General features: G+C 41.3%; 1 protein-coding gene across 1 annotated transcript in view; it reads left to right on the forward strand.

Moving 5' to 3' along the window:
* The first annotated feature begins 17,126 nt into the window (after positions 1–17,126).
* LOC132826114 (broad substrate specificity ATP-binding cassette transporter ABCG2-like) overlaps positions 17,127–23,327 on the forward strand; it is a 104,610-nt gene continuing 98,409 nt past the window's right edge. The window contains exon 1 of the mRNA XM_060841764.1: positions 17,127–17,176. Within this exon, the coding sequence (XP_060697747.1) occupies positions 17,127–17,176 (50 nt within the window). The remainder of the gene's footprint in view (positions 17,177–23,327) is intronic.

Below are 23,327 nucleotides of genomic sequence, written 5' to 3' on the forward strand. Positions count from 1 at the left end.
CTCTTATTTGAAATGTTCTAGTTATAGAACATTGATCTTCACCTGTGAGGATTTTAAATGCTCCTGTGCTACTTTGTATGCTCCTACGAATCTCTCAAAAACACATGAGCATATAATCTAGCACCTAAGATTTTCTCTTTGTCTTAAAAACCTTTCTTCAATGAATAGTAATGGACCCCCTCTTATGACTTTGGATCAATTCAAATGGGCTAAATCTAATAGATTCATTTGGGTAATCATTTGAGGTAGCAAATAACAAAATTTCCAATCCTTTTTCCCTATCTTGAGTGTATTTGTGACAAGATACCCATCTCATCAGGTGGCAGACTTCAATTGTTTTTTTGCTTACTGTATTGTGAAATATTTGAAAATGAATTTGGAACCCGAGTCCAAATGTATTTCTATGTGTAGTCCATTACAAGTAAAATAAAATTGAATTAATTTTTCCAGGACAACTTTAGCTGTATTTGTAATCAAAGGAATAACTTCTGAGAATAGGGTGACACTCTCATTCGTTTGGCCGAACTGGTCCTCACCCTTAACAATTTCTCCTTTGAATCTTCCCACTTCCTCCAGATCAAAGGGGTAGCCATGGGCACACATATGGGCCCCAGCTATGCCTGACTCTTTGTTGGCTACGTAGAACAATTGATCTTCCGTAATTACACCGGTACCACTCCCCACCTCTTCCTCCGCTACATTGATGACTGCATTGGCGCCACCTCGTGCTCCCGTGAGGAGGTCGAGCAATTCATCAATTTCACCAACACATTCCACCCTGACCTTAAATTTACCTGGACCATCTCTGACACCTCCCTCCCCTTCCTGGACCTCTCCACCTCCATTAATGACGACCGACTTGACACTGACATTTTTTACAAACCCACCGACTCCCACAGCTACCTGGATTACACCTCTTCCCACCCTATCTCTTACAAAAATGCCAGCCCATATTCCCAATTCCTCCTCCTCCGCCGTATCTGCTTCCAGGAGGACCAGTTCCACCATAGAACACACCAGATGGCCTCCTTCTTTAGAGACCGCAATTTCCCTTCTCACGTGGTTAAAGATGCCCTCCAACGCATCTTGTCCACATCCTGCATCTCCGCCCTCAGATCCCACCCCTCCAACCGTAACAAGGACAGAACGTCCCTGGTGCTCACCTTCCACCCTACAAACCTTCGCATAAACGAAATCATCCGCCAACATTTCCACGACCTCCAAAAAGACCCCACCACCAGGATATATTTCCCTCCCCACCCCTTTCCGCCTTCCGCAAAGACCGTTCCTTCTGTGACTACCTGGTAACGTCCATGCCCCCCTACAACCTATCCTCCCATCCTGGCACTTTCCCCTGTCACCACGGGAACTGTAAAACCTGTGCCCACATTTCCTCCCTCACCTCTATCCAAGGCCCTAAAGGAGCCTTCCACATCCATCAAAGTTTTGCCTGCACATCCACTAATATCATTTATTGTATTTGTCGCTCCTGATGCGGTCTCCTCTACATTGGGGAGACTGGACGCCTCCTACCAGAGCGCTTTAGGGAACATCTCCAGGACACCCGCACCAATCAACCACACCGCCCCGTGGCCCAACATTTCAACTCCCCCTCCCACTCTGCCGAGGACATGGAGGTCCTGGGCCTCCTTCACTGCCGCTTCCTCACCACCAGACGCCTGGAGGAAGAACGCCTCATCTTCCGTCTCGGAACACTTCAAACCCAGGGCATCAATGTGGACTTCAACAGTTTCCTCATTTCCCCTTCCCCCACCTCACCCTAGTTCCAAACATCCAGCTCAGCACTGTCCCCATGACTTGTCTGGACTTGTCCTACCTGCCTATCTCCTTTCCACCTATCCACTCCACCCTCTCCTCCCTGACCTATCACCTTCATCCCCTCCCCCACTCACCTATTGTACTCTATGCTACTTTGCTGGAAAAGCACAGCAGGTCTTAGATTAGATTACTTACAGTGTGGAAACAGGCCCTTCGGCCCAACAAGTCCACACCGACCCGCCAAAGCTCAACCCACCCATACCCATACATTTACTTCTTACCTAACACTACGGGCAATTTAGCATGGCCAATTCACCTGACCCGCACATCTTTGGACTGTGGGAGGAAACCGGAGCACCCGGAGGAAACCCACGCAGACATGGGGAGAACGTGCATTGAACCCGGGTCTCTGGCGCTGTGAGGCAGCAGTGCTAACCACTGTGCCACCGTGCCGCCCATTTTTTTTCCCCAAGGAGCAAGAGAGTTGACGTTTTGGGCAAAAGCCCCTCATTGGCTGACTGGATGATTAATTTGCCTGACTGCGTCTACACCAGGTTTAATTAAAAAAAAGGAAAATTAGAATTTATTTATTACAACAAATTCATCCTTTAATAATTGTCAAAACGTATTATTAATTACAACTATGCAAACTGAAATCATACTCTCTCTGATTTCAAACACACAGATTAATTCTCAAATAGGATGGTCAGGACAGAGTTTCGCAGAAATATTGTTGATTGAAAACAGGCAAAAAGGAACAACTTCTATGGGTCAAGAGTCCAAACATATGATTGGAATGAGATAACTTTCTCGCAGTTCTTTTGTTTTCTGATGATGGTATCACATTGTTGCTGACAGTGGCATTCCTCAATATGGTAGTTAGTTGTTTGCTTGAGTTAGAAGTTCTTCTTTTCAAAGTCTTTTAGTGCTGATTTTCTTTCATTCAGAGAATGAGAAGAGAGAGCTAATGTACTTAGAGACCTCAGTGCAACCACTCTTACAGTTTTTAGATTAGATTCCCTACAGTGTGGAAACAGGCCCTTCGGCCCAACAGGACCACACTGACCTTCTGAAGAGTAACCCACCCAGCCCCATTTCCCTCTGACTAATGCACCTAGCACTCTGGGCAATTTAGCATGGCCAATTCACCTGACTTGCACATCTTTGGACTGTAGGAGGAAACCCACGTAGACACAGGGAGAATGTGCAAACTCCACACAAACAGTCACCCAAGGTGAGAATCGAACCTAGGACCCTTCTGCTGTGAGGCAGCAGTGTTAACCATTGAGCCACCATGCCAAACTACCTCTGTACAGAATTTGTTGCTGAACTGTTCTTTTTTCCCCCAAATGAAAGGCACCTGATGTCAGCTATTGTCATAAAGGATTAAATCTAGCTTCTTCAAAAGTTACACGCTACTGTGTAATCAATCAGTGAACAGCATACAGTTCCACTTTTGCTGAGTTTTTAAAATAAGTTAATTCTTTTCAATACAGCAGTCCAAGCGTCTCCAGTTTAAATTTCAAGTAAGATATATACAGTCCTTACATAATTATGATGAACATATTGCACAAGAATTGTGCTATTTTTTGAATTAGAATCCCTACAGTGTGGAAACAGGCCATTCGGTCCAACAAGTCCACACCAACCTCCGAAGAGTAACCCACCCAGACCTATTCTCCTACCCTATATTTACCTCTCATTAATGCACCTTACCTACACATCCCAGAACACTATGGGTAATTTAGCATGACCAATTCACCTAACCTGCACATCTTTGGATTGTGGGAGGAAACCAGAGCACCCAGAGAAAACTCACGCAGGCACAGGGAGAACGTGCAAACTCCACACAGTCACCCGAGGTTGGAATTGAACCCGGGTCCCCAGCACTGTGAGGCAGCAGTGCTAACTACTGCTAACCATTTTCTGTGAGATTTATTCAAAAATTGGTTTGAGTGACAAAAAAAACTATAGGGTGAACATTAAACTAACAAAAACTGCTTGCTTAATATTCCTATATTATAGAGGCTGAGGAGCTGGGAGTTGCACAATTATGATCTAATAGCACCACTGCGAGTGGGTGATGGAATTGCAGAAGGATACATTTGTATAGGCAGTTTTCATTTTAAATATGGACTTGGAAATTTATCATTCTATACAGGTACATGTTTTTAATGTTATGGAGTAGCTTGAAACAAAAGGTCAAAAATGCTAAGAGGATTTGTAGAGAAACTGTATGGGTATGAGCAACTAACAAAATTAGATACAGGCCTTTCCAATTGGGCAAGAGAGAATTCTTTTCAAACTATTTTATCATTACTGTCCCCAGGTTGGAAGGGATGCATTGGCTCATTACTAGGCATAGGAATGGAATTTTTTTACTAGATTATGATTTTTGGGAATCATCTTGCAGAGTGCTTTGACATAATCCAGTAGAGACTGTGTTAGAATTAGTGCAACATCTACAGGAAATTTTGGAGGACTTGCCCCTGTGGGCATCAGTCTTCCCATCAGGACCTCGAATGAAGTGAGTCCAGTGACTCAGTTGCTCTGATTTCTTATAGTATACAGAGCTAAGGGTAGGGCTTCGGGCCAAGGTAGATGCATACCTTGAGTAATCTTGGTCAGGGTAGTTTTAAGAGTACCATTCATCCATTCCACCATACCTGAGGATTGGGGTTGATAAGAAAATGATATTTCCATGCAATGCCTAGAACTTGACTAATACCTGCTGTCACTGTCATGGTAAAAAGAATGCCTCCGTCACTATTAATGCCACCTGGAACTCCAAACCAGGGAATCACATCTTTCATAAGGTACTTGACCACTGTTATAGCAATATTATCAGTCGTTAGGATGGTTTCAATCTATCTACTAAATACATCTACTATTACTCGACAATATTTGTAACAGTGTACTTGAGGTAATTCTATAAAACCAAGTTGTAGACAAGCAGAAGGGCCTACCAGGCAAGGGTGTGGTTCCAGAACCACATGGGCATCCCTTTTACAGCACAAGATTTACTTTTCCCCAACAGAATGTTAAACAAATTAAGTTGAACAAGTAATTAAAGATCATGTATGGGTATGAAACAGGAAACCTTTGGAAACTAACTGAATAGTGCAAATCCTCAATAAATACAGCAGCACAGTGGCTCAGTGATTAGCACTGCTGCCTCACAGCACCAGGGTCCCAGGTTCGATTCCAGCCTCAGGTGACTGTCTCTGTGGAGTTTGCACATTCTACCTGTATCTGTGTGGGTTTCCTCCCACAGTCCAAAGATGTGCAGGTCAGGTGAATTGGCTATGCTAAATTGCCCATAGTGTTAGGTGCATTAGTCAGAGGGGGGTGGGTTTCTCTTCAGAGGGTTGGTGTGCACTGGTTGGGCTGAAGGCCCTGTTTCCACGCTGTAGGGAATCTAATCTTTTCTCAGTTTTTGCAGCAAGGGTACAAGATGAAGAGGTGGAACTGTTTGAAAGAATAACTAAATAAAAGAAAATAATGCTGGAAAGAAAAGTGATGGTAACAAAGAATAAGGGCATCAGATCTCTGACAGCAGACAGACCAGAATGTTGGAGGATGTCAGAAGGAACTAGCAAGGCTATGACTATAGCTTTGAGGCATTGATGTGTATGGAAGTTGTGCTGCAGAAGTGCAGAGTTTTCAATTTCACATCTGTTAAACAAAGAAGAAATGAATTAATCCAGGTCCAAGGTTGAAAGTGGCTAATTTAAATATTCAACAGTAAAGTTTGTATACAGGCATAAAGGCATGGCATTACAACATGGGCACAGCAGGTCAAACCCAATCATACTCCCTTTCCATGGATTTGCAACGCAGTAAAATTAAAATATTCAATGACCTTTAAAATCATCTACTTGTCCTAATCAGGCTTTGCAATAACAGATATCAGATACAAAATTTATACTTAAACAAAAAACTTAATGATTTATTATTAATAGTGTAACTTTAGCAGAACATGGATAAACCACAAGGCAATCCATTTAATATCTATGATCCAAGCCAAACCTTCGTAAAACACCACCTCTACTCATATACAGATGGACAGACAGAAAGACGCAATTGAGGGATAAATTAAACGAAAAATAAAAAATTGTAATATGCTAGTTCAATGGTTTCATAATGGATGCTACTTCAAAAATCCTTGAAAGATGTGTTGTATTCCAGGCACGTAGGATTATATTTTCTTTCAATTCCAAAGTCATTGATTCATACAAATAACCTTTGCAGATCTCTGGAGACTTTTATTTATGTCTAATAAATTCTTTCCTCAAATCTTCAACAACATTATTTGATTGGGTATAAAACCAGAGAGGGAAAAATTCGTACAGCTTCTAGTAAGCAGCTTCAATGCGCACAGCCTTCTGCACAAAACCCATAATTCAAACTATGGTTTCTCTTTCTTTTACAACATTCTCTGTGACTGGCTAGTCAACACCATCCTTCCTGACAACCAATCAGCTGCCAGTCCCTACGCAACATATCTCTCTGCTGAAAATTGCATATTGTTTTGGGAGCAGCAATCAAACAATAATTATCTCTCCAGGCCAGTTCCCATAACAAATGTCAGTTTGTTTGTTCTCTCTTGCTTTACAAAACAAGTTAGTGTTCAAAGGTCAAATTTCAACTTCAACTCAGTTCCAAACCAAAAATGAAATAAAATAATGAAAATCTCTACAATGGATTAACGAAAGCGGGTTTAAGCTATTACTTAGCACTGTACTCCATGTTGACTTAGGGGGTTGTGTTTTCAGCTTCTCTTCCGGAGACTTGAGCACTCCAGTGCAATACTGAATGAGTTCTACACTGCCAGAGGGAGACCTTTCAGATGGGACATTAAACCATATGCCATTTTCAATAGATCAAGCTGTAATAGGCAGTACATTTATTTCTTTTCTTGGAGATAGCACAAATTTGTAAAATAAATTTATTTGATGAAGCATGAGAGTATGTTAGTGAAGGAAGTGCAGTCTATATATAGTTGTTGGATATTTCACAGTTTTTCTGTCATCATGGATATTTCAAAGAGCTGTTTCTAGTCCTGAAAGATGATTGGGGATCAGCAAGAGGACACCAAAGAACCTGAGCAGCTTTTTCTTAAGGCAAGTGAAGAGGGCACTTTGCAGAACACTCTTCCAGGACCACTTTGTTTCATGTGTCTTTGCTTCTTCAAGGAGGCTGTCACTAAGTTATTTCATCTGTTGCAGCCACAATTGCAGTCTTGCAGTATGACATGAACAGCACTGTTTGTGACTGTCAAATTAATTGTGAACTTCAGCTTTCACTGTATGCCAGGGTCGAAAACTTGAGCTGTAGGGAGAGGCTGAATAGGCTAGGACTGTTTCCCTGGAGTGTCGGAGGTTGAGGGAAGGGACCTAAGGGGGCAGTTATTTTTCCCCCTGCAGAGAGTGGTACAAGTATGGAATGAACTTCCAGAAGAAATGGTGGAGGCTGGTACAATTACAACATTTAAAAGATATCTGGATGGGTGTATGAATAGGAAGGATTTAGAGGGATATGGGGCAAATGCTGGTAATTGGAACTAGATTAATTTGGGATATGTGGTTGACATGGACAAATTGGACCAAGGTGTCTGTTTCCGTGCTGTACATCTCCATGACTCTGTGATCTGTTTCCAGGCTTCAACAGGTCATAGCAATGATATTTCCAGTTTGCAGTTTGGGTGTTCCATTTGGGTGGTAGTCGAGACTTTGTTTGCTAGGAAGAGCATATACATTTTGAGCCCATTAGGAAGAGAGATGGATGGCAAGAGAATGATAAACACTTCCTATAGGAAAGGCTTTCCAAAGGTCCCATGATGTCATCAATCGCACATATTGCTTTGTAGGTTTGCTTAATGAATGCAATATTTTAATCAAGCATTAAGAAATTCACAACCTTATTCAGCTGGCTTGTGATCACAGGCACATATGCAGACCACTGCCACTATTCTGTTTATGAGGGTTTATTCCAACTAAATTACAAGCTGAAATAAAAAACAGTAAGTGCTGAAGAAACTCACCAGGTCTGGCAGCATCTGTAGAGAGAGAAAAACAGAGTTCAAGTTTCGAAATCTGTGGTACTTTTTCAGAACCCTGTTCTTCAGCATTTTCTGTTTTTATTTTGGATCTCAAGCATCTGCAGTATCTTGCTTTTCTTACTTTGAGTTAAATTTGAACTGTTAGTCAAAATAGCAACCAAAACTCAGGTATACAGTTAACAGCCAATTGTTACATGTATCTATTTAGGAACAGCCTGCCTTTTAGCTGTTCTGTTTTGTTCTGGCAGCTGAGGTTATACTTTGAATTTACTTTAAAATTCAGAAAACACTTTCCTTCTTAAAGTGAACATACACTCTTTTGAGTTTGTAACAATATGATATAAATAATGTTTGATAAAGATATGTAAATAGCATGCCAACCATTGCATAAACCAGTAACATGACTATATAAATGTTCGGGGCAACACTGTGACTTATGAGTGTGCACAATCCTTATGGTTGCCCTTTTGCCCTGGAGGAGGTGGTGCAGCTTGCTCATATCTTTGATTTTGCAGCTGTGAGGACTGTGGTCATTGGCCTTGTCATGTCAGCACCCTTTGGAGCCCTTTTTATAAATGCTACCTTCACTACTGTAGTAGCAGTCAATTTTTATTGAGTGATGTAGACTATGAAAAGAGTTGTTGGCACTAAGTCGATGTAAGTACAATAAACGACTATAGAGATGAGTGGGTCATGTGGGTCATGAATTAAAGCTAAGTTGTCATAGGGGCTGGGAGGAGGCATGGGTTGGCATGGTGGATATGAGGACTTTTGAGGGTTGGAGGAGGGTGTGGTGTGAAAGGTGAGATCAGGAGGGCCTAATGCTCAACAATATGAAGACATAGAGCACTGAATTTTGTCTTGTTTACAGCCCATCTTGGCACTTGGTAGCCCATTTGGCCACATTCAGTCAGCTTCTGGAAATGGTGTGCCCATGTCTAGTTGGTTCGGACACATTTGGAATATTGTATGCAATTCTGTTCTCCTTCCTATAGGAAGAAGGTTGTAAAACTTGAAAGGGTTCAGAAAAGATTTACAAGGATGTTGCCAGGGTTGGAGAGTTTGAGCTATATGGAGAGGCATATAAAATCATGACAGGCATGGATAAGGTGAATAGCAAAGGACTTTTCCTTAGGATGGGAGAGTTCCAGGGGGCATAGATTTAATGTGAGAGGAGAAAGATTTAAAAGGATCTGAGAGGGAAGATTCAAGATGGCGGCGACCCAGCAAGTAAGAGTCTGTATTGATCTGTCTAAGACTCTGGCAAAGTGGGGCACTCACCTTCACCACACCCTTTAAATCATTTAAGATAGCTTTTGCCCAGCATAGTTAGTCATTTTACATCAAACTTGGACAGGCAGGGACCCCTCCCTCACCCCCTTCCACAGCAGCAGAGACATCTGCAACCGCTTCAGGGGACTTACTTGCAGAGGCGAGCCTGATCTCCGGGATCAACAAACTTCAAGAGAAGATCGACGCCTTTATTGAGGTCCAAGTGGGAATCGTTCTCGGTCATGCTTCTGCAGCATGACCGAGAAATCAAACAACTTGAACAGTGCATCGGAGGGGCGGAGCAACGGGCCACGACCTCGGAGACTGCTGGTGAGTTGTCCGTAGGTCAGGTCTGGGCTCTCAAGCAGCGAATCCGGACCTTGGAGGAGCACATCGATGACCTCGGCAATCGGGACCATCGAAAAAATATTCGGTTGCTGGGCCTTCCCGAACGGGAAGAAGAAGGCCAGCTTGTGGACTTTTTGGAGCAATGGCTCCCACATTATTGAAGGTGAAGTCGGGACCGGGTCAGGTGCGGATGGAGTAGGCCCCCGCCTGGTTCTATTCCGACTCCAATGTTGTAGAGAAAAACAAATGCTTCTGGAAGCCTCCAGAGTCCTGAGGAAGAATGCCCAAGCCATGATGTACAAGGGTTCCAGGATAATGTTATTTCAGGACTTCTCTCCAGCAGTGGTTCGCAAGAGGAGAGCATTCAATGAGGCGAAGAAGCGTCTAAGAGACCTAAATATTCAATACTCCATGCATTACCCAGCAACGCTGCGCTTCAGCCATGAAGGATCCATAAATAACTTTGGATCACCGGATAAAGCTAAACAATTCTTGGAGCCTCTTAAATAGACTGTGGGACTTAAACTGTATGGATAACGATTTTATTTTGCCCCACCTTGTTTACCCTTTTTTCCTTCTTCATCTCTTTTTCATAATCTTTCCCTGAGGGTGGGCAGTGGGGCTTATTCTTTACTCTCTTTTCCAGGTCATGCGGCTTATTCGATTTGTGTGGGAGAAGAGTTTGTTTTGTTCTACCTCTCTTTAGAGTGGGGTTTTATTTTATCATTTTATTTAGTTACCTAATACTTGCTGGGATTGTAACTTTGTAGTTTTAAATATTTATATTTTGTATTATGCTTGCTAAACACACCTAGATGTTGGTGTGGGGGTGGGGTCACTCACTTTGGTTTTATAGAACACTTGAATTTGCCTACTCCATTCTGTAATGCCTAGGCCGAGGGCAGTGCTCTAGTTAGGAGAGGTTATGGTGGAGTTATTGACAAGTAGTCACGCCTCCCAGGAGCAAGGGGGGAAGTCTACCTTCAAATATGTTTTGCGTTTTTTTTAAGAATAGATTAGATTACTTAGATTATATTACTTACAGTGTGGAAACAGGCCCTTCAGCCCAACAAGTCCACACCGACCCTCCGAAGACCAACCCACCCTTAGGATTAGTTTTTAATTGTGTTGATGTAAATGTTTTAAAGAATTTTTGCATTTGTGAATTTTCTATGGTCTTTATTCAAAGTCTTTTGGGTGGGGTTCTTCCTCCTGGGAGGTCTTGGGCATGCCTGAACGATCTTGGCTAGCCATTCATTTAGGTGGTGCACCTGGAATGTCAAGGGGAGCAATTCACCAATCAAAAGGAAAAAGATATTATCAAGTCTCAAAAAAGAAAGGATTGACATGGCTCTCTTACAGGAGACACATCTACTTGACAAAGAGCACTTAAAGCTACAATAAGGTGGATTTGATCAGGCTTTTTTCTCATCTTTCAGTTCAAAAAGTAGGGTGTTGTCATTCTTATTCAGAAGGATCTTCCCTTCCAAATGTTCAGCCAGATAAAAGATGAGTCTGGACGGTATATACTGATCAAAGCCCTAATATATAGAGAGGAATATGAAATTTTGAATCTTTATTGCCCTCCCAGCGCACCCCTGTAAATTTGTAATGGAAGCGTTCTCTAAGTTGATGGCTTTTGGGGTCTGCCATAAAATTATAGGAGGAGATTTTAACTGTATTATGAGACAGATAGGATAGCTAAGAATACAATGGGTATACCTCTTAGATCTAGACAACTGGCGGATCTGAATAAGGAGCTAGGGCTAGTAGATGTGTGGAGGTGCCTTCATCCCCAGGGAGGAGACTTTACTTTCTACTCTAACCCATAAAAGTGCCATACTAGAATTCATGCGTTCTTTGCTCCCTCAACCCTTTTGAATTCCATATTGTCTTGCAAAATAGATAATATAGCTATTTCTGATCCTGCCGCAGTATATATGGAAGTCAAGAGTAGGGACGGTGGGATAGGCCCCCAACATTGGCATATGGATACTTTCTTATTGAAGGATAGCAAATTTATAAAATATTTTTATCAAGAGTTCAAAACCTTTTTGGAAATTAATTCAGGTGTGGCCAGTAACCTGTCGATGATGTGGGAGACCACTAAGGCGTATGCACAAGGTTTGGTCATCTCATATTCTGCAACCCAGAAAAGACAAAAGGGAGAACAACAGCGCTTGCTCGAGGCTTGCTTGAAGACAGCTAAGACAGCGTATCTTGACAGGTCCTCCATTACTAAGCTACAAAGGATTACAGCCCTTAGGACAACCTGGTATACCGCACTTACCCAAACAGCAAAGAGGGAAATATTACTCACAAAGCAGAGATTATATGAATATGGCGACAAACTTGGCAGATACTTAGTGTTGAAAATGTGTTGCTGGAAAAGCGCAGCAGGTCAGGCAGCATCCAAGGAGCAGGAGAATCGATGTTTCGGGCATGAGCCATTCTTCAGGATACCTAGTGTATCTTGCTAGGGAAAAAAAGGCTCCTCAAGTTATTATGTCCATTAGAGAAAGTGCTGGTACTCTGACTTGTGATCATAAAAAGATCAATACAGCCTTTAGAAAGTGTCATTTTGAACTGTGTACATCGCAGGCCTGTGAGGATAGAACTGAGAAGATGTAGTACTTCTTTAAAAGCTTGGCCTTTCCCGGCTTAACCTCGGAGCAGGTGTCGATGTTGAATGCCCCTCTGACAACCCAGGAAGTACTCAACGCAATTAGACAGCTTCAGAGTGGCAAAACGTCTGGACCAGATGGATTCCAGGTTGAGTTTTATAAAGAATTTAAAGGGGAACTGGCTGGGCCAGTTATAAACATGTACAATTACTCACATGGTCAGGGCTACCTCCCGCCTTCATTGAGAGAAGCAAATATCTCTCTCATTCTTAAAAAAGGAAAGGCCCCAGGAGATTGCTCTTTATAGAGACCCATATCCTTGCTAAATGTGGATTTTAAAATTCTTTCTAAAATGTTAGCATTAAGATTGGAGAGGGTCTCACAAAAGAGGGCCAGACGGGGCTTATAAAGGGTCGCACATCAACTAATAATATTAGAAAAGTCTTAAACATGATACAAGCCTATCAACAGGGAACAATACTGGGGTTAGTTGTCTCCTTGGACGCAGAGAAGGCATTTGATCGGGTAGAATGGTCATATCTTTTTTATAAACTGGAAAGGTTCGGTGTCGGAGAGGTATTTTCTAAATGGGTCTCAGTATTATATAATGACCCCAAAGCAGCTGTGATCACCAGTGGTTTAGGTTTGGATAGCTTCAGTGTTGGTAGGGGCTGTTGTCAGGGATGTCCTCTCTCACCATTATTTTTCACGCTAGTAATCGAACCACTAGCAGAAGCTATACAAACTGACCCTAACATAGTGGCTCCGAGGGTTGGTTTGGATAAACATAAAATTACTTTCTATACAGATGATGTCCTCCTTTTCTTAAGTGATCCTTTGATATCCGTGCCCTGCCTAATTCAAGTGGTCAATCTATTTAGTATGTTCTAAGGCTATAAAATCAATTTTATGAAATCGGAGGCCATGCCGTTGCATGGTCTCGCTAATGTATCCAGTTACCGGACGGATCTTGCTTTCCCTTTCGGTGGTCACTGGAAAGTTTTCTATACTTAGGTATTTTTATCACCCCAGTATATGGTCAGCTGTATAAAGCCAATTTTATGCACCTATTAGAGAAAATAAGGCAGGACTTTCAACACTGGGGAGATCTCCCAATATCCTGGCTAGGCAAAGTAGCCCTAGTTAAAATGAATATTCCACCTCGTCTTCTATATCCTGTGAGAATGCTCCCCCTGATGTTGCTGAGACTGGCGTTGCATAAGCTCCACAGCTGGCTTGGTTCCTTTATCTGGAATTATAGACGGCCCTTTATCAAATTTGAAATGTTGCAGCTTCCACAGGCAAGGGGAGGACTGGACTTTCCAGACTTTAGGAGGTATCAATTGAGCTCTTTATTATCTTATGTAGCTAATTGGGTCTCTTGTGACCCACAATCAATTTGGTTAGACATTGAGACCACCCAAGCAAGGTGTCCCCTTATCAATCTTTTATTTATGGATAAGATGGGAGCTATTATGGACTGTTGCAAAAACCATATTGTATTAAGTATAATGCGACAAGATGAGGGTAACTTGCAAAAAAAAACCTCCCCTTACATTCCTATAGTGGGAGCATCAGGATTTCAGCCAAGGCTAACAGACGCTCAAATTTAAAACTTGGAAGTCCAGAGGTATCTCTTGCTTGGGGGACCTGTTCAATGGGGAGGTTATGATGTCTTTTGAGCAGTTGCACCAGAGGTTTGGACTGCCTAACAGGGAGCTTTTTATGGTATTTTCAAATACAAGATTATATACAGAAAAAAACCACATTGATAGGCAATCACTAGAAATCAGATAGGGAAAGAAGAGTGCTATGGCCGATGTGGCCGCCCTTGGTCAGTACTATTTATCACTAATCATATAATGAGGTATCGAAAGACATGGAACGATTATTTAAAACATGGAACCAAGAATTGGGGTTAGAAATCTCTTTAGAAATGTGGGAGGACATCTGGGAAAATGCCAGAAAGATCTCTATTTGTAATAGAACTCAGACTATTCAATTAAAGATACTTCACAGGGCTTATATAGCATCTGAACAACTTGCAAAATTTAAGGTAGGAGCATCCCCAATGTGTCCTAAATGCAAAATAGAAGTTGGCTCTCTCACGTATTGTCTATGGACATGCCATAAGATCCGCAGGTATTGGGATAGAGTAGCGAATGCCTTGACAGGGATCTTGGGTACAGAGATTAGATTTGACCAGTGTCTCTACTCTTGGGCTTTTCAGATTTTCCCTCCCTGGACATGCACGGGAGGAAACTATTTTCCATTCTCTCCTTTTGTGCAAGGAAAAATATTTTAGTGAATTGGGCAACTGAAAGCCCCCCAGGACTTTCGAACTGGCACAGATTAATCATGGAATATATCCCCCTTGGACTTACTCACAAATATGGTGCACCGAAAAACTGAATTATTCTATAAAATATGGCAGCCCTTTTGAACTACATCGACACAAATATTTCGGCCATATTGTCATATGTGGTAATGGTTCTGGCTGGTCAGCAGACCCCCAGGAGGAGGAATCCCGTATAACTACGGGTTTCATTATGACTTGGTGTAAATCTATTTTGAGCATATGCTTAGTTATTTAATTATTCTGTTGTTTATCGCTAGTAATGTATGATATCCTATTTTATGTTTTGGTTGTTTGTAGGATAGATCAGTAGTTAGTTGGGTTTTTCTCCTTTTTTCGGTTATTATTTATTTTCTTTTTTCTTATTTATTTAAATTTATATTAGTGTTTATACTTGTTTGTATTACTTTTGTAATTTTGTCAAAAAATCTTCTAAAATTTCCTTTTTTCAATAAAAATACCTATAAAAAAGGGATCTGAGGGGTAACTTTTTCACGCATAGGGTAATTTGTATGTGAAATGAACTGTCAGAGGAAGCAGTAGATTTAGGTACAGTTACAGCATTTAAAAGATATTTGGACAGGTACATGAATAGGAAAGGTTTGGAGGGATATGGGCCAAACGCAGGCAAGTGGGACTAGTTTAGTTTGGGAAACGTGGTCACCATGGTTGAATTGGATTAAAGGGTCTGTTTTTGTGCTGTCTGACTGACTCTATCTGAAGTTAAAAATAGTTCGTCAATCCACTCAATTTGTTGCCATTTTTATTTATCATTTTCTTTTCCTTTCTACATTTGAGGTGATAATGTTGGAGTTCTCAGTGAATTTAAGACAATTGAAGGTTTCCCGCTGCAGGAAATTATATCATCATAATTTGTACTCCTATTTGAGAGATTCACTGACAGTGATTGCTTTTAGTCAGAAATGCTTTGATTTGTGTTACACTGTATATTTTATCTAATATAGATGTCTATGTTGTGAAATAATGTATTGAGAAAGGCGTCCCCACCAGTAATTTTATTAAAGTTATTTTCTCTTTTCATAGTGGTGTTTTAAACCCTGGATTAAATGCTATCCTTGGCCCAACAGGCAGTGGAAAATCTTCGTAAGTTGAAATCTAAGATTTATATTAATATTGCAGCTACATTAATATTGTATATTTTTGTGTGTAATGTGTTAGACACAGCTCTTCAATATTTATATTGATGTTCTGTTGCACAAATGCTAAATGTTAATTATTGTTTCTAATAAATACTAACAATTCAAGTGAGTCACTAACTTAATTTGAGAATTTACACAAACATACAGTAGTTGGATGCTATTTTATGATCATTCCTCACCACTGACCACCTTTTGTATGAGTTGTCTGCACTATTGCTCACTGTGGGCTAGGTTTGCTGCCATCAATCTCTTTTTAGTGTAGGTATCTATACAGGGCCTGCTTAATCTGGTGTGGTAGAGGAAGATTATTTGCTAGTAAGATGAGAAAAAGCTCTTGTTTGAAGCAAGTTGAAGTTTACCATGTGTTGGAATTATGTACAAGTTACAGTTATATGATGCATATTGTTACAGAGACTAAGAGAGGTGTTGATTAGTAGGTCTAACACAAAATCACCCCAAGCTCTTTTTCTTCTTATTATATCTTACATTATGTATCTCATTATATTTACTATTATACCATCTTTCTTCCCACTCTCCAACCCCTCCAAATTTCATGACTTGTGTGAATGTGCATGATGTGAGGGAAAGTCTTACGAGGAAAGGCTGAGGGACTTGAGGCTGTTTTCGTTAGAGAGAAGATTGAGAGGTGACTTAATTGAGACATATAAGATTGGAAAGTGGATACTTTTTCCTCGGATGGCAATGGCTAGCATGAGGGGACTTTAAATTGAGGGGTGATAGATATAGGACAGATGTCAGAGATAATTCTTTACTCAGAGAGTATTAGAGGCATGGAATGCACTGCCTGCAACAGTAATAGACTTGCCATCTTTGAGGGCATTTAGATTGGCCAAGAGTGGAATAGTGTAGTTTAGATGGGCTTCAGATTAGTTCCAAAGGTCGACACAACCTCGAGGGCCAAAGGGCTGTAATGTTTTATGTTCTGCGTTCTATGTTCTAAGACTGCAAGAACCTTTAAACTTGAGGATATTATATGTCACAGAGAATCTCTTTCCTGTTGAAACAGACAACCACTCCATTGCCTCATCTGGAGGACCTTGACCTTTGCCAAGGACAACTATTGCAATGAAGCACATGATTTTGTCTTCTCAGTAATCTGGATCACTGAACCAGGCAATTTCTTATTGACCAAATCTCAGGATAATGATCATCCTTTCTCAGTAGTGGCTTCCCAGAATTGAATGCAAGACATGTTCAATCTGTGTCAGCAGATATTTAATCTTAGTCTGCCTGTAAATCTGTGTTAAAGTGTATAGACTCATTACTTTAACTTGATGATTAACTTAGATGTTTTCATTTGGCCTAAGTGGTGAAAATAGTATTGGTGAAAATGCCATGTTCACTTCCTTAGTTCTCCTATTTAAGGATTTCTTCTTGTTTGACACAATCTCCACCACCGTTATTGAGGATTCTTTCTGGGAAGATAAGGAAATGAAATTCTATGTTGAACTTATGCCTTATTAATCAGGTCAAGTCTGATATCAGAATTAAAGCTATCATGAAATATGTTGCTTCCCGAGTTACCTAAGTTTAAGATTCATCTGTTGAGCCTGAGGTATTTTGCTCATTGGCTTTCATTGCTTATGTTTGTTCACAGTTCTTGCTGACTGAACTCTCCTCAGTATTGATAGCACTGGAAAATATTTTTGTCAATGCAGTATGGTTACAGGTTTCCATCTTGATGACAATGTGGAAAGATGTACCAAAATAGCTATTCTCAATGGATTTTGGCTTTGATTTAGCTCCTGGGATGAGTCTAGGGAGTTTTATCTTCTGTTAGTTGTCCTTTGATTGTTAGACAACTGGCTGTTCCTTAACTGGATGTTAATTTATCCAATATTCCATGACCAGCTGTTCCTAGACCAGTTGTTTCTTGATTTTGACTAGTTTGACTCCTTTCACAATTTTGCTGAAGATTGAGATCAAAATACATGTTCAGATTCAAAAATCACAATTCTTGATTGTGAAGTGCACGTTAGTTATCTATTAACTGATGCTTGTCGAGTTGGATAGTTGCTTCAAGCATACTTTCAATTTTAAGTGCCATACCTCTTTAACCATGTAATTGCACTGTTGTCATCTCTAGACAATTTTCTCATCCATGGTTCATTACCTGATAATATAGAGATAAGTACTTCTGCATTAAGCTTCAAATCAGTGAGATGGTCATTGACATAAATATCCTCTTGCCAAATAGGTCTGAACCACCTATTTCCCCGAAGAACCCATTTGATTCTTCTTCTATTGTGGACTATTCCACCAAATTAACCACTGTGTGAGTAACTATTTGACAGCTTGCTTTCAGTGAGTACGTCCTGCTTTTGCATATTTTTCTGCAAGGACCTATAGGTAATGAATTCCTTCTTAATAATTGGGCATTGCCTGTGCTGTGAGGGTTTCTTGCTCCACAATGCTGGTAAGGACCTTTAATACATTGTGCCTGTCCTACTTACCGTATGATTTTATATGTTAGGAATTGAATGCATTCTGCTGATCTCCTGTGATAAGGTTCATTTTTTCACGAAAAATTGATGTGTGCTGCTTCTGGACTTCAGCTTAACTCACTATCTATTTCATTTTCTCTAGAATCAATCTTCTTTTGACTGTAATAAATCTGACAAAGGCTCATCAGCAATTCCAAGAACTATTCTTTCTGTAATGTACTTATGACTTTTTACACCATTTCTTCTCTAATCTGAGGAGCTAATTAATGAAATTATCTATGATTCCCCTAAGATGCAGAAATCTTTGATCTGTTCTGAGATTAAAGTAGTTGTTAAAGGCTTTCAGTATGTCTTGAAATGTATGTTGTTTTATACCTTGATACCTTCGCATTCTATAATGTCACCAGCTAAGATCTCAATTGGACGTGTTGCACCTGAACTGGAGGGACACCAATATTCTGGGCAGCAGGTTTGCTAGAGCTCTTTGGCAGGGTTTAAACGAGTTTGGCAGGGGGATAGAAACCAGAGATATGGGTCAGAGGACAGAACAGCTAGTTAACAAGAGATATAGCGTGCAAAGAGTCCCTGAAGAAGGGAGAGTTTCGAGGGCAAAGTTACAGTCAGTGTGATGGGGCGAAGTGTATTTTAATGCAAGAAGTGCCAGGAATAAGGGCGATGAACTTACATCATGGATCATTACTTGGAGCTACAATGTTGTGGCCATTATGGAGACTTGGATATCATAGGGGCAGGAATAGTTGTTGGATGTTTTGGGGTTTAGATGTTTCAAAAGGAATAAGGAAGGAGGTAAAAGAGGTAGGTGAGTGGCATTGCTGATCAGGGATAGTATCACAGCTGCAGAAAGGGAGGTCATTGAGGAGGGTTTGTATACTGAATCAGTATGGGTGGGAGTCAGAAACAGGAAAGGAACAGTCACTTCATTTGGAGTTTTCTACAGACACCTCAAATAACAACACAGACATGGAGGAGCAGATTGGGAGGCAGACTTTGGAAAAGTGCAAAAGTAACAGAGTTGTTGTCATGAGTGACTTCAACTTCCCTAATATTGATTAGAACCTCCTTAGTGCAAATTGTTTGGATGGAGCAGATTTTATCAGGTGTGTCCAGGAAGGATTCCTGATATAATATGGAGATAGGCCAACAAGAGGGGAGACCATATTGGATTTTTTACTTGGTAACAAACCAGATGTCAGATCTCTTGATGGGAGAGCATTTCAGTGATAGCGATTACACCTCCCTGACCTTTACTGTAGTCATGAGGAGCGATAGGAGCAGACGGTATGGGAAAGTATTTAATTGGGGGAAGCATTAATACAATGCTATTAGGCAGGAACTGTGGAGCATAAATTGAGAACATATGTTCTCAAGGAAATGCATGACGGAAATGTAGAGGTTGTTTAGGGAGCACTTGCTGCGAGTGCTGGATAGGTTTGTCTTGCTGAGGCAAAGAAGGGATGGTAAGGTGAAGGATCCTGGATGACAAGAGATGTGGAACATCTAGTCAAGGTGAAGTAGGAAGCTTACTTAAGGTTGAGGAAGCAAGGATTAGACAGGGCTTGAGAGGTGACAAGTGGGCGGCATGGTGTCACAGTGGTTAGCACTGCTGCCTCACAGCGCTAGAGACCCGGGTTCATTTCCCGACTCAGGCGACTGACTGTGTGGAATTTGCACATTCTCCCCGTGTCTGCGTGGGTTTCCTCCTGGTGTTCCGGTTTCCTCCCACAGTCCAAAGATGTGCAGGTTAGGTGAATTGGCCATGCGAAATTGCCTGTAGTGTTAGGTAAAGGGGTAAATGTAGGGGAATGGGTGGGTTGCGCTTCATCGGGTCGGTGTGGACTTGTTGGGCCAAAGGGCCTGTTTCCACACTGTAAGTAATCTAATCTAGCCAGGAAGGAACTGAAGAATGGACTTAGGAGGGGGCATGAAAAAGCCTTGGCAGGTAGGATTAAGGAAAATCCCAAGGCGTTCTACACTTGCATGAGGAACAAAAAGATGACCAGAGTGAGGGTAGGGCTGATCAGCCATAATGGAGGGAACTTGGATCTGCAGTTGGAGGAGGCAGGCAAGGTCCTTAATGAAAACTGCTTTAGTATTCACGAGTGAGAGGGACCTTGTCGTTTGTGAGGACAGTGTGAAACATGCTGAAGTGCTCGAACAGGTTGATGCTAGAAATTTTGAAAAATGTGAGGATGGTTAAGTCCCCGGGGCCAGATGGGATATACGCAAGGTTACTACAGGAAGTGAGAGAAGAGATTGCTGCGCCTTTGGCATGACCTTTGCATCCTCATTGTCCGCTAGAGTAGTACTAGATGATTGGAGGGTGGCAGATGTTATTCCCTTGTTCAAGAAAGAGAGTAGGGGTAACCCAGGGAATTACAGACCAGTCAGTCTCATGTTTGTGGTGGGCAAAGTATTGGAGAGGATTCTGAGACAGGATTTCTGATTATTTGATTAGATTCTCTACAGTGTGGAAACAGGCCATTTGGCCAACAAGTTCACAACAACCATTCGAAGAATAACCAACCCAGACCCATTTCCCTCTGACTAATGCACTAACACTATGGGCAATTTAGCGTGGCCAATTCACCTGATCTGCATATCTTTGGACTGTGGTAGGAAACCCATGCAGGCGCAGGGAAAATGTGTAAACTCCACACAGTTTCTTGAGGCTGAATGGGTCCCTGGCACTGTGAGGCAGCAGTGCTAACGACTGATCCACCATGCCGGAAAAGCATAGTTTGATTAGAGGTAGTTAGCATGGCTTTTTTAGGGATAGATCATGCCTCACAAGTCTTTCTGAATTCTTTGAGTGTATGACAAAACACATTGTTGAAGGTAGAGCAGTGGAAGTGGTGAATATAGATTTTAGCAAGGCGTTTTGGTAAGGTTCCCCATGGTAGGCTCACTCAGAAAGTAAGGAGACATGGGATACAGGGAAATTTTGCTGTCTGGAAGACAGAGGGTGACAGTTGATGGAAAGCATTCAGTATGGAGCTCAGTGACCAGTGGTGTTCCGCAGAGATCTGTTCTGGGACCTCTGTTCTGTATGATTTTTATAAATTACTTGAATGGGGGAGTGAAGGGTGGGTTAGTAAGTTTGCCGATGATACAAAAGTTGGTGGAGTTGTGGATAGTGTGAAGGGCTGTTCTAGTTTATAACGGGACATTGACAGGTTGCAGAGCTGGACTGAGAAGTGGCAGATGGAGTTCAATCTGGAAAAGTGTGAAGTGATTCATTTTGGAAGATCGAATTTGAATGCAGAATACAGGGTTAAAGACAGGATTCTTGACAGTGTGGAGGAACAGAGGGATCTTGGGGTCCATGTCCATGTCCTCAAAGTTGCCACCCAAGTTGACAGGGTTGTTAAAAAGGCGGATGGTGTGTTGGCTTTCATTAGCAACAGGAATGATTTTGAGACCTGTGAGTTTATGCTGCAGCTCTGTAAAACCCTGGTTACACCACACATGGAATATTGTGTTTAGTTCTGATCACCTCATTATAGGAAACATGTGGCAGCTTTAGAGAAGGTGTAGGGGAGATTTATCAGGATGCTGCCCAGACTGGAGGGCATGTTTTATGAAGAAAGGTTGAGGGAGCTAGTGCTTTTCTCATTGTAGTGAAGAAGAATGAGAGGTGACTTGATAGAAATGTGCAAGATGTTGAGAGACATAGGTAAATTGAATAGTCAGACTCTTTCCCAAGGCGGAAATGGCTATCACAAGGGGGCATATTTTAAGGTGGTTGGAGGAAGATTTAGGGGAGCTGTCAGAGGTAGGTTCTTTACACAGAAAGTGGTGTGTACGTGGAATGCACTGCCAAGTAGAATCAGATCCATTTGGAATATTTAAGCAACTCTTGGATAGGCTCATGGATGACAGTACAATGAAGGGTATTTAGGTTAGTTTGATCTTAGAGTAGGATAAAAGGTCAGCACAACATCAAGGGCAGAAGGGCCTGTACTATGCTGTACTGTTCTGTGTCTGCAGTACATGATCGAATTCTCTAATACATGCAGGAGGTTGGGTTCTGTAGAGCATGAACATCTGCTGGGTTTAAAAATTGTAGACTTATGTAACCATATTCAGCTTATGACATCGTTTCTAATTTAAAAACTGTTCTGCATCTTTGTTTTCACCAAGCTTTTCAACTGTGTTCTATTTGATTGATCTGTAAAATTAAGTCTTCCTAGCAATGTTATTTCAGATACTATGTCTTATTGATGTGGTAATCATTTATTTTCCTTGCTTCAAAGGCTTTTATTTTCACTAAGAGTAATGTTGCTGCTTTGTGTTGCTTCTTGTGGGTTTTCCTGCATTTTTGTATTAATATAGAGGATTTCTCATCATAGAATCACTGGACTGTGGAAACAGGCCATTTGGCCTATCAAGTCCCATTACCCTACCCTATTAATCTGCATTTCTCTGACAAATGCACCTAATCCACACATCCCTGAACACTATGGGAAATTTTGTTTGGTCAGTTTGCCTAACCTGCACATCTTTGGACTGATGGAGGAAACCGGAGCATGCGGAGGAAACCCACACAGACATGGGGAGAATGTGCAAACTCCACATAGTTGTCTGAAACTGGATCGAACCCTGATGCTGTAAGGCAGCAGTGCTAACCACTGAGCCACTGTGCCACACATTTCTAAGTTCTCATGCCTAAAATTTAAGTCTACCACTTTATGTTGCTAAAATTGAGGATTCCTGCTTTCTTTGGGTAAAATGGAGGACTCTCTCATTTTTGCGGTTTAACTGAATGAATCCCACTATTGTGGCTTAAGTAAACAATTCCTTCCCCTTAATGACTTGACTAAATGAACCCTAGATTCAGAATGGTCAACAGCTCAGAAGAAGGCCCTTTGGGTCCATTGCATCTGCACCAGTCAAACACAACTACCTAACTATTCTAATCCCATTTCTGGCACATTACCTTGTATGCCTTAGCGTCAAAAATGCACATCTAAATAATCCTTAAATGTTATGAAAGTTTCTGCCTCCTGCTGCCGACAGCTTTAATAACCACTTTAATCATCTATTTTTCTGACCATTTTTTTGTTGTCTGCACCTCTAATAATAATTTATGTTTCTTTCATGAATTTTTCAGGAGTGTTTCCCTATGTCTGTGATTTTAATAATGGTAAGACACTTTAGTTTTGGGAAAGAGTAGAGAAAGAGTTTTGGGGAAGGAGCTACAAATCCTCTCAAAACTGGCAAAGTGTAGAGAAGTTTGGACTG

This window comes from Hemiscyllium ocellatum, chromosome 22 (assembly GCF_020745735.1).
Source record: "Hemiscyllium ocellatum isolate sHemOce1 chromosome 22, sHemOce1.pat.X.cur, whole genome shotgun sequence".
In the NCBI taxonomy this organism is placed as follows: domain Eukaryota; kingdom Metazoa; phylum Chordata; class Chondrichthyes; order Orectolobiformes; family Hemiscylliidae; genus Hemiscyllium; species Hemiscyllium ocellatum.